Source organism: Vicia villosa, unplaced genomic scaffold, assembly GCF_029867415.1.
Source record: "Vicia villosa cultivar HV-30 ecotype Madison, WI unplaced genomic scaffold, Vvil1.0 ctg.000349F_1_1, whole genome shotgun sequence".
Classification (NCBI taxonomy): domain Eukaryota; kingdom Viridiplantae; phylum Streptophyta; class Magnoliopsida; order Fabales; family Fabaceae; genus Vicia; species Vicia villosa.
The window spans coordinates 664,762-686,930 of record NW_026705156.1 but is presented as its reverse complement, the minus strand read 5'-3'; the positions used below and the strand labels follow the sequence as shown (position 1 = coordinate 686,930).

General features: G+C 35.5%; 1 protein-coding gene across 2 annotated transcripts; it reads left to right on the top strand.

The window, feature by feature from the left end:
- Positions 1–8,856: 8,856 nt before the first annotated feature.
- LOC131627136 (oxysterol-binding protein-related protein 1D-like) lies at positions 8,857–16,768 on the top strand. Of its 2 annotated transcripts, none has more exons than XM_058897972.1 (8): positions 8,857–10,012; positions 10,719–11,075; positions 12,369–12,456; positions 12,697–13,166; positions 14,778–14,933; positions 15,115–15,423; positions 15,793–16,137; positions 16,343–16,768. In XM_058897972.1, exons 1-8 carry the CDS (start codon positions 9,452–9,454, stop codon positions 16,523–16,525), a joined length of 2,469 nt encoding a protein of 822 aa, XP_058753955.1. In that variant the 5' UTR covers positions 8,857–9,451; the 3' UTR covers positions 16,526–16,768. The 2 variants fall into 2 exon arrangements, with proteins under 2 accessions (XP_058753955.1, XP_058753956.1); XM_058897973.1 differs by having other exon boundaries at positions 9,813–9,995; positions 16,343–16,767.
- The last annotated feature ends 5,401 nt before the right edge of the window (positions 16,769–22,169 follow it).

Here is a 22,169-nt window from a genome sequence, read left to right as displayed (position 1 = left end):
AGTTGAATATGGGTGTTATAAATTTGAAAGAAAAAGAGAAAGAGAAAAAGAAAAAGAAAGGGAGAGAGACGAAAACCGAGAGAGAGAGAGGAAAATAATGAAAGGAAAAGAAAGTGTTTTTTATTTATTTCACTTATATAAATTGATGGCTTCTTTTCGAGACTCCACCCTGCACCACTTGTTTCGTTTCACCTACATCACCTGCCCATTAGTCTTGTCCTCTTCCAATCAGCTTTTAGCTAACACATTTTTCTCTTGTCAAAACCGGTTCACGGTATTTCAAATACCACTCTAACTTTATTCCAAAATCCCACTAATTATCTCCCACGTGAAAATGTCCCAACAAGCCTTTGATTTCTCTCTCCCATGTGCATCCACAAATTATGCTGCCTTATCTCCTCCACAACAAACCGGTCCCACCTGATGGTTCAAAATTAATTAAGTTTATTACATAGCCATTAAAGAAAACTTATCACAATTTTGTTTAGTATTGAAAATTATTTTAAGTGCTATTTCTAGAACCTTGAGGACAAGGTTCAAGTGAACCCGGCGGCAATAATAGAGGAGTATAATAATATTTATAATATTAGTTATTAGTGTTGTTGTTGAATTCTAGTTGTATTTGGGCTTTTAATAGTTGTTGGGCTTTTAGGCCTATCATCCATTAATAGTATTATATAATGTAGTCTCATAGAGACATTTAGAATCAATCAAAAAAATCAAAGTTATTTTTATCTCTATTGTCTTAACTTATTTTTAATGTCTTTTTTTCTTTTATTGTTGAAACCCTAATTCTATAGTCTTGGTAGGAAAATCTTCCTATCAATTAGTGGTATATTTTAAATTTTGATCTTAGCAGCTTTATTAGCAATGACACCGCCTCCCTAAAATCGAACATATTTTTACAAGTGTCCTTTCTAGTAAAAGCTTTTGGACATGGAAATAAAGTTTGATATGACCTTAAAATTGGAGGCATATTTTGGGTGTTTACAAGTAACACATGCTAAGAATTTTCTTTTGATTATTCCTATTGATGAGTCAGACTAACATATGTCACTAGTAGTATATGGGTGGCAAACAAACATGTTCTCCGCATTTAAGTCTGCTCTGTAAAAGCCCGCGGTAAAAAGAGGGCAGAAAGTGCTCGCAAGCTCTGCATAATTTTAGCCTAAAAAATGCAAAAGCTTATGTTAATGTCCACGCCCGCAAAAAAAATAGGACGGAATGTAACATACCGATTTTTCTATTTTATTTATTTAATAGCTATTTTATTATTAGTATAATTATCTAATTATTTAATTATTATTTGGTGTGATAATTATTTAATTTTGTGTTATTCTACTAATTGGGGTTATTAGAATTATCGGTAGAATAATGAGATATTAGCTATTGGGCCTAATTATTAGAAATAATAGTAATAAAGGGGTGTGAGAGATGTTAAGCCCAATTAATTAAAAAAAGATAGTAAGGAGAAACTAGGTTTAGTCTCTCGTATTCATTTTGAAATAAGAGAATAGAGAACTCAAGAGATGAGAAAGAAGGAAAAGTGGAGGAAACCTAGAAAAAAAAATATTTAACCTAAGGTAAGGGGGAGAATCCTCGTTATTGTGGGTATGTATGTATGTAATAGGTAGTTGTATGCTTAGGTTGTTCATCTCCCTATTTCATAGATTTCAAATGTTAAGGTTTGTGTTAAATCCATCAAAATTTAAGATTTAATCATATTTTATGTTGTTATAATGTTAACTCATGAATAGAAACATGGTTAGGAACCACCTATGTGTGAATTGTTGTTTAATTGGTTAAAAATGTGTTTTAAGTGTGCTGTCAAAATCTAATTTTTTCCAAAATACGAAGAGGGCGCGTCGCGCCGACGTAGCGCGTGAACTTCTGACTTGGCGCGCGTGCCGCGGAAGCGGGTGCGTAGCGCAGAAGCGAGTGCGTAGCGCGGCCTGTTATGCAATTTTGTGATCTTTGATTCTTTGACTTGGGATCATGTATGCTTATAATTTAAGATGAATTCCATGTGTTTTAATAATTTATTCAATGATGTTTGAATAGGTTTTGAATCAAAAATGATTATGTACATGTTACTTGAGTTTTATACATGTATATGATGCTTTGGGTGAATTATGTGAGTAACATGAATTAACTTGTGTGCTATATGTTATGTGTAATCAATAAATGCTATGTGTGTGCCTTATTGATGATAAATGTGTGTTGTGCAACATTTTGGTGGATAATTCGAATTGTGCAAATTATTGTGATATGCTTGGATAATTAAGGTTGTGTGATAATTTTCATTGCATATATTGTGAGTCTTGTTGCACATGCATTTATTGGGAGATGATACTCCGGTTTGGGCTTTGATCCTTGTGTGGAAATAGAAGCGTGGCTTTGTTCCTTTGTGGATTCGGAAGCGGTGGACTATATATTCATATTTGAGGGCTTTGTTCTTGTCCAAATAGGAAGCGCGACTCTGATTCTTGAATATGGAATCGGGAGCAGTGAGCTTGATGTTCACATGGTACCACATGGATGAGTCACATTCATTGCATTTGGAGTCACATTGATTTTGCTATGTGATATTTGGATTAATGCGTGATTATGCGATAATTGGAGATTTTGTGTTATGTGCAATAATTGTAGAACTCGTTAAATTATGAAGCGTGAGGAATTTGTTGGATTGTAGTGTACTATATTTATTGTACATATTATATGTATTCATTATGATGTGAATTCTCATCCTTTTGTTTGAATAATGTTAAATGCGACATCGCGCAGGTTTCGACGAGTAGTGTGCTTGCACGAGGATTTAGCCGAGGAGCATATCGGTTATTTTTGGTTTTGTTAAGTATTTAGTCAATGCTCTGATCATGTAACACGGGGGGTATTTGAACTCATGTTTGGATGTTTGAGATATTGTTTCATCTATCTTATTTTAACATTGTATTGGATATATTATGTTAAGTGGCCTTGGTGCCTATGTTTGAATTCATATGACACATTTATGATATGATATCGTCATTATGTTGGTAGATGATTATAGTATGGGATATAGTCATTGAAATTGTTTTGAGAAGTTATAATTTTGTTGCGATATGCATACTTGAGAAAACATGAAGTTCGATATGTGTTATAATTTGATCAGGTGCATGTTAATTGTACGTTTGTGTTCAATTTTCAATTGTATTGGAAACGGCATGTTGGACCCTTTATTGTATGCATTCTATTTTACTCTGTGAATATATATATATATATATATATATATATATATATATATATATATATATATATATATATATATATATATATATATATATATATATATATATATATATATATATATATATATATATATATGGGGTTTAAAAAATGGGTTTTACACAGGACATACATATTAAAGGGTGCGAGCCTAAAACTATGGTCTGCCTCGTAAAAAATTACAGGTAAAACAGGCATGTTCAACAAACTGAGTCTGTTTTTCCACCCATAAGATTTTTATCAAGGGTCAGATTTTTAAATTAGAATAAAGTCTCTAAATTGTTTGAGACGACTTTGTCGTCCGCCTAGTTAACTGTAGTAATAATTGATATTCACTCGCCTTAATTTTTTAATATTTTATTACAATACATTTTATCATGGTCCAAAAAAACAACTGTTATGATATATTAAAGGTTACTTTCTTCGATTCCCAACACCAACAATTATTTACTTATTTTTCGTTACAAAAAAAGGTTGTCAATATACTCTTATAAATATATTAAAATAAAAATACCTATGATCAAGGTTAACACCAGAAGCCGTCGTGAATAGTACTTACATATTATCACAGTTTAGTTTAACAGTCGTGGTGATATGTTTTACATTATATATATAAGCGAAGGTATCAACCTTTCCATCAGAATAGTCGTCATTCTCTTAATAAAACCCTAACAACGATCTCTTCCACATCCAGCGAATTCGTCCTCATTAGCATCTTCAAACTTAAAGGTAATCAAATTCATCTTCATAAGCTTTCTTCCATGTTATTAATACATTTTCTTCCTTTTTTTTTCTTAAAACAAGATCCTAGCATCTTTCTCTTCGAATGTAGTGAACTCGTCCTGAATACTTTCTTCAAACTAAAAAGTATTCATACTTTCTTCAAACTAAAAAGTATTCATCTCCATTAGATTTCTTGCATTTTTCTATAAGTTATCTAAAGGTTGTTAATGCCTTTTTGGGTTATGTTTCCGTTTATGTTAAGATGTTATTAATGGTAGTTTATATTTTCAAAACAAGTCAACATTCTAATAACTGTTTCTATATCGAAAGTTGCTAACATTTTTGTTGTTATGGAGAAGCAATATAGGAAGTATGAAGCTATTTTAGCAGCTTCATTCAGCTTATATTTTTTCTTCATAGCGACACAAATGGTTTGTTCAAATCTACTTCTAATCATTCCAAGCATCTTTTTAATTAGAGGTGTGCCTTCGTCGTTGTTGATGTATGTTGTTGTTATTCGTAAATGGTTTGTATTGTTGTTGTTGATAAATATATGTAGTTGACGTTGTTGTTTTAGTTGATAAATGTTGTTGTTGATGATGTATGTTGTTGTTGTTGTTAAGTTTATTATAATGTATATAGATTGCTTGTTTTACTAACCCTTCATTAAACATGCATTCATTTAAAGTGTTTTAGAAAATAATAACTTGAAAAATTAAGTTATATTTTAAATGCAACTTAGATCATTCAATGTTTTTTTGAATTTCAAGCATCTCATAATTCATATATCGCTTTTTAACATGCAAAACTTGATTTATTGCCCAAAATTCTTCAAAGCAACATATTCTTTCTCTTTTAGTTTATATTGCAAAACATCAACTTTGTTGAGAAATTCTGAATCATCTTCATCGTTGTCATCATAATAATCATCATGGATTAAAATAATGATGATAATTCCGAAACAGTCAACATATTGATGTTTTGCAAAATAAACTAGGAATGAATCGTTGATTTGAAGAACTCGAGGCATTTAACCAAATACTATGTGTTAAGTATCAAGAGATGGATTACGATTCTAATGCAATTTGAAAAATAGTGGTTCGTTTAAATTGTTTTTCAAGAATAATTTAATTTTTCAAATTATTATCTGCTACATCAATTTTAATGGTTGTATATGTTTAGTGAGGTGTAGGGAAAAATAAGCAATCTACATATTTTATAATAAACTCAAGGTACTTTCCACAATGATTATTTTCTCTAACCTTGGTGAAATGTTAATTTATATTCCAAAAAAATTACTACTGCTAGGTTTCAAATCCATGACCTAAATATATATCACAGTGATTCTACTATACATCTAATGTGATAGGTAGAGTGCTACCTAGATTTCTACCACGGTTGTGCGACCGTGGTGATAAGCGTTTTACATACAACCATAATTTACCTCACAACAGTTGGTCAAGCGTTATAGTATCATTTTTTCAACCGTTGTGGTATGGCTTTTCCACAGTACTGTGTATTTGAAATCAATAAGAATATTGTTCCTCTCTCTTCCTCAAATGGTTGGTAATGATGCTCATTTTGTGGATGTATCATAATGTATGGGATGAATCGGTCCAAAACTTTCTCGCATAGGGCATTGCCTTGTTGAATCGGTCCATTAAAAGCCTTACCCTCAATTGGGAGACTCAACAACATGCACACGTCCTATAGCGTGACAATACATTCGCCTGTTGGAAGATGAAAAATGTGTGTTTCGGGTTTATACCTTTCTAATAATGCGAGTATACATTTCATATCAATGGTGCAGTTTGATATATTAATAACATGTCTGAAACCCGCACGTTCAAGATACAACATAATCCACGGGTCATAAGCGGTATAAGAGTGTGAACGACATCGAAATCTCGATATATTATAAATAAAAAATGCATATATAAATGAATAAGTAAATAAATAAAGTGTATATGAATAAATAAATAAATCATATATGAAACTTACAAAGGCGACAAGGTTCTCAAATGTTTCTCTATGATCATCACCCATGGTTATGAAAGACGAAATTGAGAGAATGTAGCAGAGAGTGTAGCAGAAAGTGTATCAGATAATGTATCAGAGAGTGTGTATAAGAGATGGTGAGTGTTGGTGACGAAAATGAACCAATTGAGGTTCGTATTTATAGTCGATTCGTAATTAATGAGGTAGTTGATGGTTGTTTGCATGGCTGACACGTTAACACCAAAAAGCCATATAATTTAGCGCGTATATACAAATTTGAATGTAGACGCCAGTCAAAGTGGCGTACAAAAGGCTAAGTGGTAGCTTATTATGCAGGCTAGGTGACAGACTAGATGGAAGGGCATGGGCGTGACGTGGTAGGGCGTAGGCATGAAGCAGGCTTGCTGGCAGGCTAGTACAATGATGCCAATTCAAAATGGCGCCTAAGGCCATTTTTGAAAGCATGCGCCATCTCATATGGCTTACATGTATCCGGGCAATTTTTCTTGATGCTTTCAATCTTTCACTATTTAAATCCGATTGATTCTGATTGAAACCCACCACTCAAAGCTCACACGACAAAATAAACACAAAATGCCCTCTGCCCCAAAGTACGTTCTCAATGCCCATGTCAATGGTGAAACGTATCATTGTGATGTATTTTGTTTTTTGTTTCGAAACACCGATAATACCTACTTTTGTTTAAATAGAAAATCCAATTTTTTTATATTTCAAAAACATACTAGAGGTCAAACTTAATGAGGTCCAGTGTCATAATTCTTCTACCAATATCCTGTTTTTTTTGCACGAACCAAATAAAATTTTATCAAGTAGAGGTTCAAGATGACAAAGACCTTCAAAATATAATTTGTAAACATGAATATTATGGGTACGACTTGATTGAGTTGTACATTTTGCTACAATAACCTCAATTGTCATAGGCAATTTGAGTCACAAGTTGTTGATCCCATTGATGACGAACAAGCTGAGGTCGATGTCGTTGATGTAAAATAAGAATAACCAGAGCTAGAATATGATCACATGGTGAACGATGGTTCTGAAGATGGCGATCAAGGTCCATTACCTACAATGCATGTGTACACATCACCTGTGCGCACATCAAACTTTAATTTGGACGGAGATGAACCATCATTCGATATATTTTACAATCCGTATATACACTCAAATGAACAGTTAAAAGAGGGAGACAAATTTTGTTCAAAAGAAGACTGTGTGCAAGCTATACAAAAGTTTCACGTGGTAAACTCGTCGAGCGACGTGGTCGTGGTAGTAAATCAACATAGATGTGTCTGCAGGCCATCCCGGATAGCCCTCCTCCTCCGCATCATCCTCGCCGTGCTCATGATGAACATCGGGTATCTCCTCCTCCTCCTCCTCCTCCTCAACTCACACCTCCTCCCCATTCTCACGTACCAAATCCTCACGGGAAGAAGACGCCCGAGCCAGTCGACTCCTCGATCCAGAAGAGGAACCTGCAGGCGCCGCCCCACCCATTTGGACGGGTACTCGTACTGATCCCTGTCCTCGTGTCGCTGCTAGCTGTGCAACCCGCTCACGTCGAGCTGATGCCGTATGGGTCTCCCTACCCTGTCTAAGTCGTGCATTATTTTCTAACATTTTCCTAAAAAAATTGAAACCGGTAAAACGTTGAAACAATTTAAAAAATTAAAAAAAATAATTCATACTACATTTCGGAAGTGCATTTCCGAAACTAGTCAGAGGTGATTTCAGAAATGCACTTTCGAAAACACCTCCGATCCTCCATTTCTGCAGAAACCCAATTCTTGTCCTAAATGCTTCAAAATCAATTTTTTCCTATCTAAACACACTCATTAACATACAATAACTTAACCCTATAACATTTTGTTAATTTATAAGTGCCCTAACAACATAAACAACCTAGAAATTAAAATAAGAGAACTTACAATTTGTTGAAGATTGGAGTTGATGTTGAATGAGACTTTGAATGCTTGTTAATAGTTGGAATGAGTTGTAGAACAAGTTTCGTTTGTGTAGAAGTTAGAAGAAATGAGTGTTGTGTTGAAAATTTTGTGCTTTGGGTAAAATGAAAACAGGGGGAGGGGAGACTATTTTGAATTAACAGAAACGCAGATGTTTTCGAAAATACATTTTCGAAATCACATTTTTTAGTGTTTTTGGAGATGTATCTCCGAAAACACATTTTAAAAAAAAAAAAAATTCGGAGATGCATTTTTGAAATAACCTTTTTTTTACGTCTTTGGAGATACATCTTCAAATTATAAGAACATTTAAGAAATTTCGCTAGAAATTCCCAAGAAAGCGGAGGTGGATAAAGAAATTGTCGAACTTTAAGCCTTTGCTATGCATATGCCTATCGATCATCTATCAATCACTTATATTTCTACTTTTCACCACCTGTTTTCACTAGCGGCCCCACCCAAACTAAATTATGCTATTCATAGTTGCAACAAGCAATTAAATTCACGGGTGGTCCAAAAAGTCATTAAATCTAACGACAGTTATAAAATCAGATGATATAGTCAACGCTAAACAAAGCTGAACCACTATGCTCCATGATGGACACTCACATTACCCACTGAACAAACCAAACACACCCTCCCACAAATCACAATCATTTTTTTCACAACCAACAAATTTTCCCTTCTCAAAATCCCCCCTAACAGATTCCTCTACCGCCAAACACATCGTTCAACAATCACTTTCACAGTTTCATAATTACCCGCATACCCTCAATCCCATCGCTATCAAAAGCAGACAAACAAGTGCATAAACGTCATTCAACACGTCTCTTTTCTCATCATTGTAAATGGGCCTGGCCCAAAGAAAAAAAGAAACATTTCCCCCCTCACCCAACGGACACACCTTCCCCACTCTCTCTCTTCAATCACTACCCGTGCACAAGTGCGCACGTTAGCTGTCTCCTTACACAATCATCATGCCCTCTCTCTCCTCGCCACTTTGTCACAGTGAAACTAAAATACTCTAAACTTTTTATCTCTTTCATTTCCATGCTTCAAATGTAACAAAATCAAAAATCAAAAACTAACCATAACAATGCATTTATTAAACTCCATGATGACATAGTTAGTAGTAGATGTAGATGTAGCTTAGACTACAGAGAATGGTTAATGGAGGAAGAGAGAGAATTGAATTGAGTAGTGTCTTAAATTTATTTCAATTTTGCAGTGGTTCAGCTCTTTATAGCCTGCCATAACAACATCAACAACTGTACATTACTCTCTTTCCATCTTTACCATATCACCCTCATCACTTTCTCATCTTAAATTAACACTACTCCCTTATTTATCACTCATCTCATTAAAACGCAACCGTTTCGTTTCCGGAGTATCATTATTTCAAATCTTTCAAATCTCAATTTCCGATCAGTTTAAATCGAATCGGAGATTTTTTTGTTTGATCATGCATTGGTTTTGATTAAGCGATGAATCCGTTGTGCTGCATTGCTCCGGTTTCGATCGATCGGGACCGGAGTAACCCGGTGGTGTCGAAATCTACTGCTCAGTGTCAGTTAGGGTTAGATTCGACGATAAAAACGGTGAACTCTGCTTCTAAATCGAGTATTTCAACTCATGACTCGTCGATTGTTGCGGATTCGGTTAAATCGTCTTCGGCTGGTTTGAATCATGATGATGAGGATGTGGTTCATGAGCTGAGGGATTCTAAGGGGTTTGGTGGTGGTGGTGGTGGAAATGGCGGTGGTGTGGCGGGTAGTGTGGCGGGGATTCTGTATAAGTGGGTGAATTATGGGAAAGGTTGGAGGTCTAGGTGGTTTGTGTTGGAAGATGGTGTGCTTTCTTATTATAAGATTCATGGACCGGATAAGATCTTGGTGAGTCCTGCTAAAGATAGGAGTGTTAGGGTGATCGGAGAGGAGTCGTCCAAGTATGTGAAAAAGGCCAATTGGAATCTGAATCGAGCTAATGGAGGAGTGGCCGGAGGAGCTACTAAGCAATGCAAGCCCTTTGGTGAGATTCATTTGAAGGTTTGTGTAATACTAGATATAAATTTTTCCCTTTTCTGGTCTGTAATATTGAAGTGGGTGTTTACCCAATGATTTATGGTGTTTAGACGCAGTCATTTTCTTGACTTTTGTTTCAACTTTATACAAGTTTAAAACCAGTCGCTTTAGTGCTTGATTTTGAATGTTGGATCAAACTATTATCCAAACATGCTGCAAGTCATATATGTATGAAGGGCAATGGGCCAAGGGCTGTGAGATCAGAGATGAGAGAACTAGACATGTATTGCTGGCAGTGTTGTCGATGGCGGTCCATGGCGGAGAGCCCAAATTCCGCCGTTATAGCGGAAAAACCCGCAATATCGGCAGATATTTATCATTCTCTCTGGAACATGCTTACAGTTTGCATTCTCTCTGGTTTGATGATCACTCAACCAGGCGGTGATGTATTTGAAATATGGACTAAACCAATCTTACTTGTTTATTTATACCTGTGTTTGACATTTGGGTATTTAAAATATTGGAGTTTTCAGTGTCTTTCACCAACTGTTGCTGAAATCACATCTGCAGAATAGTTATTAGGGTTATAGTAGTATCCTTACACTCGTATAGCATCGGGGATAAAATCTACCACCTACCACGGGGGTGTGTTTTTATTTGTTTTTAAATGTTTACTTTCCTTGCTTGTCAATTCGTGCTAGCGCTGGACCTAATTAAGTCTTGCTCGCAGGTTTCTTCAGTTCGCTTCAGCAAGTCTGATGAAAAGCGGCTTTCTTTATTTACCGGGACAAAAACTCTCCACTTGAGGTGTGTATCTAGAGAAGACAGAGCCATGTGGATTGAAGCCTTGCAATCTGCAAAAGATCTTTTTCCTAGAGCTCTGACAAGCAGTGATCTTGCTACTCCAGAAGATATCGTGGTTTCGACAGAGAAACTGCGATCAAAGTTATCACAGGAAGGCATAAGTGAAGAAATCATCAATGACTGTGAATCCATTATGCTCTCTGAAGTCTCATATCTACAAGGCAAGTTGAAGTTTCTTCAGCAGAAACATGTTATGTTGTTGGACACCTTGAAACAGTTGGAGGTATTGATCTTTGCTTTCTAAACACAACTTGGAACATTGTATTCTGATTCATAATCTGCTTTTCTGTTGGGGATGGGTATAACATGAAAGTGGTTTTCCGACCTGGATGTAGAATCAGTTTTTTTGTGTTTGGTTTAATTTTCCCTAGCTCAGCAGGTGGCCTTGTCTGCCTTAAGATTTCAAAAATAACTTTGATAAATAACCTAATGTTGGAAGCATGGGATGCTTATGTAACACCCTAAACCCCAAAATTTAATTTTAAAAAATTAAACGACAATTTAGGATGTCATTTTAAAATGTTTGAAAAGTATGCATGTTTTATCGAGTGACATCCTAAATTGTCGTTTAATTCTTTTCAATTAAGATTCGGGGTTTAGGGTGTTACAACTTACACCTCTACACAACTTTCAACTCTACATTAACCTTCTAGTGTTTTAGGAAATTGATATTGGCTAAAGTAGTTTATGATAAATTGATATTCTTTGCTTCATAAAAGAATGTTGCAAGTTTATTGTCAGAACCCTCCCCAAATAGTGAAAAGTAATATTTCTGTGGGATATGCTCATCCCTCATCTGGATTATCTCCTCCATCTGTATTCATAGGACTTTGTTGACTAAAGCATGATAATTGAGAAAGCTGGTAGCAGTATTAAATTTGTTTATAATTGGTATTGTTTGCTTACAAGTTACAACTTATTGGTTCAAAAAAAGATGTAAAATAATTAAGAATGCTATGTTCCTCTCCATCTCTTTCTTTACTATAGTTTTGAAAATATAAATACAAACGTTTGGCATTAATTGAGTCTAAATGTATTTTTTATACACTCCAAAACATTTAAAACTGTAGTAACTGAGATGAGAGAGGAAATGAAGAGAGTCCTAACTCTATTTATGAGTATTTTGGCAAAGAAGCAATTAATGCAGTAGAAAATTTAAGCGGATCCTATAAAAAGAGACAAATTTCTTGAGAGGGTCGTATCCTATCATAGGGACAGAACTAGTACTTTTTTTGCTTGTCCCTAGGTCAATCACTGTATTGATATTATTATTGTTACTAAGGGTAATAGAGCACTGAATTACACTCTATAATAATGCAAATTTGAATACTTTTCCCCCTCTTGCCTTATGTCCCTTTGATTTGTGGCCATTTCTGAATCAGTAAATAATGATGATATGATATGGAGTTTATTCAATTTACATCCATTTTGATCCTCTATATGCTGTCAGTGCCTTGTTAAATGATGGAATTATCATTAGCCAAGATTTTGATTTTCTCTTAAAAAATTAATGCAGACGGAGAAAATAGAGCTGGAAACTACTGTAGTAGATGAAACAAAGGAACGTGAGTCTTATTGCGGACAAGGGAATAGAAGATTTAGTGGTAAGTGTGGTGTTAATATTCTCTGACATGTCTTTTGCCTTGAACTGTCATTAAAATCTTTACGCCTTGAACTGTCATTAAAATCTTTACCTGCGTAGTATATAATATGAACACCATTTTAGATAGTTATGTTTATTCTGGCCATGTATTTATATAAATTCAAGCTACCAACTGAGTATTTTGAAATTTCTATGTCGGTGGCAGTCATCTTATTCCTTGCTTTTACGGTTCATGTATCAGATTTCTATTCTGTTATGTCGGAAGGCAGTGCTACAGATTCAGTAGCTGATAATGAAAGTCAAGATGGAGCAGATGCTGAAACAGACGATGACGATGGAACATATTTTGATACAAATGAGATTTTATATTCAGATGCCTTAAGAAGTGCTTCCTATCGAAGTAGAGAAGGTACGGGAAATGCCAGTATATCTGATAGAGATTATATTCACCATGATAGTTTGCATGGGTTTGAGAGGCCAATCAAAGATATAAGTTATCCTTGTGTCAAAAGAAGGGATAATCTGCCAGAACCAAAAGAGAAAGAGAAACCTGTTGGCTTGTGGTCAATTATTAAAGACAATATTGGGAAGGATCTTTCTGGAGTTTGTCTCCCTGTTTATTTTAATGAACCACTCTCTTCATTGCAAAAATGTTTTGAAGACCTGGAGTACTCAAACCTGGTTGATAGAGCATGTGAGTGGGGAAAGCAGGTCAGGTCCTCAGCTGTGCTTTCTTTTGTCACAAAGCTGTTTTAAAAGCATGATCTCCTAGGTTCATTTTGTCAAGGTAGATGATATGTTTGGTTAAATTTAAAAAAAATCTTAAAAAATTTCAGTATTTCATTTAGATTTTAGCATGATAATTTCCGTTGTTGAACATGTTGTATGTATTGTTCTGGTAATTTACTATTTAGGCTCATCAAATCTATGCTATATTTTTACCAAACTATTCTTTGAATATTTTCCACTTTTGTCTCTTGTGTTTCTAAATCTTCCTCTCTCCCTCCTTTCTCTCTCTAAGGATTTGCTATACCATTGCCAAGATTTGCCAGTTTATAGATACTATAATTGAAAAATCTTGAATTTATCCCGATTTCTACTATAGGATTGTGTTAGAACTGGTATCTAAATGAATAGAATATAATGGTATAATATTGATGAATTACTCTTGAAACAATGAAAGGATTACCCAATTACTGATAAACAATCTGCCTTGAACGGAATTGACATGAGCAGTTTCTGTAGAAGCAGTTACACAACAAGTGAATAACAAATTCGGTAGAAGCAGTTACACAATAAGCGAATAACAAACCTGACAGGAAATTGAGAGTCTGCCCCTCTCCCTTAACCAACCTGTACCGCCTAATAAATTTCATACTTAATTCTAATAACAAACTATGTATAGTTACCACACATACCTAATTAAGATAACATCTCCTAATGACATGTTATTATGAATTACTACCACTAGTAACATATAACTGCCTAGTAATATTTACTAAAGGTCTAACAGATTGAAAGTGACTGGATTGAATGTAATATCAAGTTTTTTCAATATCAATGTCAATCTGGAATTAGAAGTGACACTTTGGAAAATTTCAACAAATTTCAACCATAGACTAAAATATAACTCCGTCTGTCCCACAATGAGCGACAGATTTGCAAGATAAATTTGTCTCAAAATAAGAGTCATCCATGGGACAGAGGATGTACATTTAACTTTGTAAATCTTTTTATTGTTTTTACCGCTCTCAAAGCCTTAATTGTAGTTGAGTTTTTTAAAGATAGATGTCTATGAGTATATTTCTTAAGATAGATGTCCGGCATCGATCTTTAGAGGCTTGAGTAGACGTTGTTCTAGATAGGCTCTTATACTGCTTTTTATAGGATTGTGAGTCCTTATAAAGTAGTATTTTTTTGCTAGGGCCTTTATGATTTAGGGGCCACTTGTTTAAGATTTTTTAAGAATCATTTTTGATGTTTTAGTTGTGTTTGTGTGCAAGCTTTTCTCAAATATCATTTCGTTAAAAAATATTTTTTATGCTGAAAAAGGAAATATCTATTTTGATTAGCCTTTGAGAAAAATTACTTTAAAAAGAAGAGAGGAAAAAAAAATGAAAAACTATATTAACATGCATAGTTTTCAACTTGAATGCTTTTTGAACCATGGTTTATGCTTTTTCAAAAGAAAGTGCATATTTGATTTCCTATAAAAGTAAAAGTTGAGAAAGGAAAATAAAAGTAGATGCTTGATATGTTTCATGTTTATATGCTTAACTTGTTTGAAGGTTATGACTTTAATCCAGGTTTTGTATGGTGCAGGGAAATGAATTGATGAGAATTCTAAATATTGCAGCATTTGCTGTGTCTGGCTACGCGTCCACTGAAGGTCGACAGTGTAAACCCTTCAATCCGCTACTTGGGGAGACTTACGAAGCTGACTATCCTGATAAAGGAGTTAAATTTTTTTCTGAGAAGGTAACCAAATTTTTCTTCAACTTAGATTTTTGGGAATGAGTCAAATTTACAGGAAAACATAGCAACAAGGGAAGTTATAAATGTAGTGTTTCATTATTGACTATCCATTGAACCTGAAAATAGCTGTAACATGTCTATCTTGTGCTGCTGCTAATATCATCTAACAAGAAGCTTGCTGCAGGTTAGTCATCATCCAATGGTTGTTGCTTGTCACTGTGAGGGAAGAGGGTGGAAGTTCTGGGCAGACTCCAATTTAAAAGGAAAGTTCTGGGGGCGTTCTATTCAGTTAGATCCTGTGGGTGTTCTCACTCTTCAGTTTGAGGACGGTGAAACATTTCAGTGGAGCAAGGTCACCACTTCCATATACAATATTATACTGGGTAAAATTTATTGTGACCACTATGGTACTATGCACATCAAGGGCAGCGGAAACTACTCTTGCAAACTGAAGTTTAAAGAGCAATCGATCATTGACCGGAATCCACATCAGGTAGAATATGTGTACGACTGCAATATCCCTTTTATCATAAAAAACTTTATTTTGATTGTTCTTCAGTTCCCTTTGTTTCACCTACTTAAATATTTGAATGCAATGAAAAAAGTGAAAGCAAACTAATGCTCTTGTAATTATCAATGAAAACATGAAATGAAAATCTCAAAAAATTTCATAGCAGAGAAGTTATATTCCTTTTATGGTTGACGGTTAGAATTTGTAAGGTGAGGCTACTTATGATTGATCCATTTATTATGGAAGTTTATGACACCTTAATTTTTAGTCCTGTTAGTTTGGCCCGTCTCAATTGTTATAAACTTAACAACTGAGGTAAGTTACTTAAGTTAATCTATCTGCTCTCCCCAGGTCCATGGGTTTGTTCAAGACAACAGAACCGGAGAGAAGGTAGCAATGCTAATTGGAAAGTGGGACGAAGCAATGTACTATGTACTTGGGGATCCAACTACAAAGCCCAAAGGTTATGATCCAATGACGGAAGCTGCATTATTGTGGGAAAGGGATAACTATGTCCCCAAGACGAGATATAACCTCTCTCCCTTTGCAATTTCCTTGAATGAGATAATGCCCGGTTTGTTGGAGAAGTTGCCTCCAACTGACTCAAGGTTGAGACCAGATCAAAGACATTTAGAAAATGGAGACTATGAATTTGCTAATGCCGAGAAATTAAGGCTTGAACAGTTGCAGAGACAGGTAATTCACCTACAACTCAGTTCTATCCTTCAAATCTAATGTGTTTGGACATGCTTTCATTCAATTTCTTACCCTTCTGCTTGCTTATTTGCTTTACTATTGTCTGCAATCTGCTCTCAGAATAAGCATTATGCTACTTTGTGCATTATGTTTTTCTTTATCGAAAATCAGTGTAACTTATCGGTGATTGATATTCAAAACTCAGGCAAGAAAGATGCAAGAAAGAGGATGGCAGCCAAGATGGTTTAAGAAGGATGAGGATGGTTCTTACCGATACATGGGTGGTTATTGGGAGGCAAGAGAAAAAAACAATTGGGATGAAATACCTAATATATTTGGACAAGGTTGTGATTTGCCTTCATGTTCCGAAGACACTGTATCCTACTGAGTTCTGGTTTTCCTTTATGGCCTTTACTATATGTCAATTTGGATGTAGGTTGTAAGTTATATAAAAATATTTTTCCAGATAGTCTTTCCGTCTTAGAAATTTCTTCTAGCTGCGCAATTTAGGCAATTTGTCACTAATTTTCGCAATTTTGGAGAAAGAATTGAAATCAACCTATGTGAATTTTCAATTTCTTCATACTTATGTCTCGTTAAAAATGCACCTCTCCATTCAACATTTTTGAGCTAGATTTTAGTGATAGAGAAGTTTCTTATAATTTGATAATTTCTTTTTTTATAGATTTCAACAAGATTTTACGCACTAAGAAGTTCTGATGCAATATTCAACTTTTTATACTATCAATAAATTTTAAATCATTTTGCATGACTTTTGTTGGATCACGATTTTAACAAGTTTACCATCGAAGAAATTACCGGATCGAGTCGCAGATCGGTACGCTTTAAGACGTTTTGCAGTACTGTCAAAATTATGCAAAGCAGCTCTTAATAACCACGACGCCTTCAGGATAAAACAGCCCAGTTCTATACTATACGATTACTACTTGCACGGTAGATAATCAGTCTAGAAATACACCCTCGGATGGTATAGTAATTTCTCAAACCAAGAGAAATTTCAATAATTCTCTAAAGAGAATCCAAGAAAAAATTATACTTAATAATTTCTCAACTCAAACGAGGAGAAATTAACATTATTCTCTAAGGAGAATTTAAGAAAGTATTTGGAAAATTCAACAAGTAGAAAGAAAGGGAGAGAAGTTGACGCTTCAACAATTCGAAAGACGCGGAGTTATGAGAGTGAGGAAGGAAAAACTCAAAATAAGTTTTTGGTGTGTTTTGGAATGAAACAAGTGACTTCTTTATATAATGAAGTAAACTAGCCAAAATTTCTAATATAAGCAATGTGAGACTAAGGGGTATTTTCAACTAACACACAATGTGGGACTTGGCTTAGGAACTTTTTCAATTCATCTCCCAATTTTGGAATAATGACATAATGTTCTAACAGAAATTGCTGGATCACGATTTTAACAAGTTTGCCACCGAAGAAATTATCGGGTCGAGTCGCGGATCAATACGCTTTCTTTAAGACGTTTCGCGATACTGCCCAAATTATGCAAAATAGCTCTTAATAACCACGACACCTCCAGGATAAAACAACCCAATTCTATATTAAATATTAAATTAATAATTTTTAACGATTGAATGGTTTTAATTTAAGGGTGATGATTGATCAACTGTATATAAAGATATTTGCATTGTCTATGAGATTAATTCATATAAATCTCTTATATAACTTGTGTCACATAGCATAATATAAATATAAAAGATCATGTGTCTAGCTCGTGTATTTTTGACTTAAAGATTGCGACTTTTTCTCCTGATACCTTTGGTTAGAAACAAAAATAAGAAAATTTTATTTTGTATCCCTACAATTAGCCTTATACCTCTATACAAAATTTTTTGGATCAAAATATCCTCCACGTAAAGTCATAGGTCCTGACAAAAATGGAATCAAGAGGATTATTAAGTATCAGTTCGATGTTGATGGTAATGAGGTTAAGATCATGACAACCATTCACTTGAAAAACTTGCCAACGCGCATCTCAACAAATGCGCCATCGAATGTGGTCGAAGTTTGGAGATGCCGTTCATGAAGATGTTGGTGCATGCCTTACTATGGTTTCCACGGAAGAAACCGTTCTCGAACGCCCCAAACCTTTTGGTTCTTTTCTCTTTCCATTTCTTAGTCTAATATTAATTTGAAAAGTTTGAGTTTCATATCTTTCAGTTTAATCTGTGTTTTTAATGTTGTGCAATGCTATATTTAACCATGATAGAGGTGTTGTAAACCCGAGTATATGTAGGAGAACCATGATTGATGTCTTGTAAACCCTAACATATTTAACCATGATTGATGTGTTGTAAATAGGGGTGGAAATAGGCTAGGCTAGGCTAGGCTTTATAAGGCCTAGGCCTGACCTACGATAAACTTGAAAGACCTGAGTCTGGCCTGTGGCCTGTAATAGACTCTCTTTTTTGGCCTGACCTAGCCTTTTTAAAAGCCTAGCCTGGCTTGAAAGCCTATTTAAAAGCCTATTTTTCATTATGGTTTTCAATTAATCAATATTATTTAAGAAACCTTATAAGTCGTCCTATATATACATATATAGGCCGACCTATTTAGCCTTTGTTATAATATATATGCGTATATAGGCTTGTCTATTTAGCCTTTTTCTAATATACATGCAAATATAGGCCGATCTATTTAGCCTATATTTAATATACATGAAAATATAAGCCGACCTATAAGACTTCATATGTTTTTTTAATAGCCTAAGTCTGGTCTATTTTATTAAATAGGCTTTTAAAAAAGCCTAAGTCTAGCCTTTTTGTTAAATAAGTCTGACCTGACTTTATATAGGCTAGGCTATAGGCCTCTGTAGGCTAGCCTGGCCTATTCTCATCCCTAATTGTAAACAAAAGCAGGAGTTAATTCAAACACACAAGAATGATTGGATTGAGCTTGTCAATAAAAAGAATTATTTTAATGTCTTACTTTGCATTTAAATTTGCTTTAGTTGATGCTATTATTTGCATGAAATTCCTTACTTTATGTATCAATCTTATGATATATGTAATATTTATAGGTTGCAGCAAGGAGGATGCAAAGACTAGTGACCCACCGGCTCCTTTTAATAAAGGTGTTATTCTTATGGTATGCAGGACTTGTGGGAACACTAGATATTGATTTCTTGCTCTCTCCTTCAATGTTAGGAACAAGTCTTCTCAAATTGAAAATCACATGTGATATAACAAGTTCAAGTTGTAAAAAGAAAGAGTGATATACTTATGACACTCAAGACACAGAACTTTGTGAGACCTAAAAAAGAATTATGATGCTCCATTTGTGATTCTTGAAGATGAAGAAACAAAATGAGAACCTGTAAAGCATGATATTATTATTTTTTATTGATATATTGTCACACCCTGATTTCATCCCGATTTTTTTGATTCATTTGCATTTTCATCAATTCATCTGCATAGTCTAAAGTCAGAAGTTTGTCTAAATCTCTTGGAGAATATCTTTGTGCACCTATACACCTTCTTAGGGACCTCTGGTGAAAACCCAAAAATACCCCTATACTTCGAAGATGCATCTCCGAAGTCACCTATTTTTTTGGAAAAAAAGTGACTTCGAAGATACATATACGAAGGCACCTAGGTGACTTCGGAGATGCATCTCCGATGTCACTCCTTTTAATCCAACGCCAACAGACCTTTCTCCCACTCTTCATTTGTATTCAAAAACACCCAAAAGCGCATTTCTTCTAAAAAGTTGCATTTTACCTTATTTGAAGTAATATTTCACTGATTGAAGACACAAAAGCTCCTTTGAAGAATTCTCAACTTATTTCATGTCATCTTCAAAGCTTCTTAAAAACTCCAACATTGTGTAAGCTTTTAAAATTTGCATTTCATTACTAAAATTGATTTTAAGTTAGTTATAATCAATAAAACTGTATAGGTTGATGTTATAATAGTAAAATTTTGGTGTTTGGATGTTAAAAAATAGATTTTGGATAAGTTAGGGCAAGAAGTAGAAGCTCTGGAAAATGGTTGTTCGCATGTGGTTCTGAAAGTGCATATCCGAAATCCTGTCTAACTAGTTTCGGATATGCACTTCCGAAATCTTCTCAGAGTTGTTTTTTTAAACTATTTTCGAAATTATTAAATTGCTTGTTTCAGGAAAATGGCTGACAACTAAGCACCGATCGATCGACTAAGACAAGGGAGGCCAACCCAGAGAGCCTCTGCTCGGTGCGAGAGAGCCGCACAACAAGGAATGACTCGGGGATGGGGCCGAGTCTGCCAGGAGGATGCGTCTACAGGGTCCTCATCTGCATCAGGGAGTCGCCTGTCTCGGGCGTCATCCTCTATTACCCATGAGCAGGTTGAGTTTGCTCGGGATGAGGAGGTTCACCCAGAGCACAACGAGGCTGGTCAAGAGGAAGTTCATGATACATGCTGCTCGGTTTGACGCAACAATAAAGGGGGCGAGTCGAAGCTACCCGGGGGGACCGTCTGACACTTCACTCTTGATATACTATCATGACCATGCCGCTCGACATATTTGGGATGGCGAGGTTTTTTTTTGCGTTTTTTATTTAAACAATTTACTTACAACTATGAGTTTAACAACAAACATTGAGGGTGCTATTTATTTTCGTTACAGGAACGGTTGCCCATTAAATCCGTGAACCATTCGCAGAAAATCTTCGATTTATTTAAACCGCAGGCTGAGTGGTTTAATGATGTTGTATCTGGATATGGACTTGGGAGGATTATGTTGTACCAGTTATGTTACCATAAGCCACGACATGCAGGAGGCATTTGCCGAAAACTAGCACAAGTAGACGTCATCTTTCCACTTTCCTGTTGGGGCGTTGACGACCACCCTCTATGACGTGGCTTGTGTGCTCCACCTTCCTATCAGAGGGAGGTTACTCAACCATTCTCGGATACAAAAAGTTGAGGAGATCGAGTGGATGATAGATTATCTTGGTATGAATCCATTTGTGGCCGAGTATGAGTGTAGAACAACGAATGAGGCACATGTCAGGTTCTCCACCCTGAAAGAGCTTTATGAGCACCACTTGGTGGCGACAGTTGGGGCCGAGGATGAGGGTGATGTGGTTTTTGTTGAGCACCACCGTGGTTATGCTTTACGGTGTCGGTTTATGTTCTTGGTTGGCACGTCCCTCTTTGGAGACAAAAGTGCAACCTACATGGACGTGACATACCTCTAGTATTTTATGGATTTGACTACAATTCATCAGTGGAATTGGGGGGCCTCCATTCTAGTATTTTATTGTCTTTCTTTACTTTATTTACTTCTCGCTCTTACCATGCCTACACATTTTTATAGGCTCGCCTAATTACTTTATTTTACTGTCTTGCTTTTACTTTATTTATTTCTCGCTCTTACCATGCCTACATGATCGGTCACCATTTTACACTCAATTTCATCATAAATTCGACACACGATCATCATGATTGGTAACACTGTGTGTTTATTTCCCAATGTTTTCTTTAATTTATCTAATTTTAAGTTTATTTGTGTGAAGTTTGTTTTTGTGTCATTCTCATTGTAAATTAGGTGCTTTTTATCTCGTTTGGTAATGGTTTCAGTTTAGCTTGGGATTGATGGAAGATCGCATGGCCAAGAGGTGTGAAAAAGGAAGCAAAAAGCCAAGAAGGAACATATGGGCAGAGGCGGACACGGTCTGACCGTGTCACCTGACACGGCCGTGTCCGACCTCCTGAAGAATATAAACCCTCAGACCAGAAGCTGACACGGTCTGCCCGTGTCAAGTGACACGGCCGTGTCAGCTGTGCGGACCAATTTTCTGAATTTTGGTTTTTCCAATCTTTTAAAGTCCAGGGGCAGTTTAGGTATTGCGGCTGAGATCTGAAAACCTAGGGAGATTAAAAGAGACTGAAAGACAAGGGAAAGGGGACTTTTGGATCGTACGATAGAATTCCAGAGCAGAGAAAAGATAGCTTCTTCAAGGTGTTGGAAGACGAAGAGATTCAACGGTGGACACCATTGAAGATCCGAGTTCTCC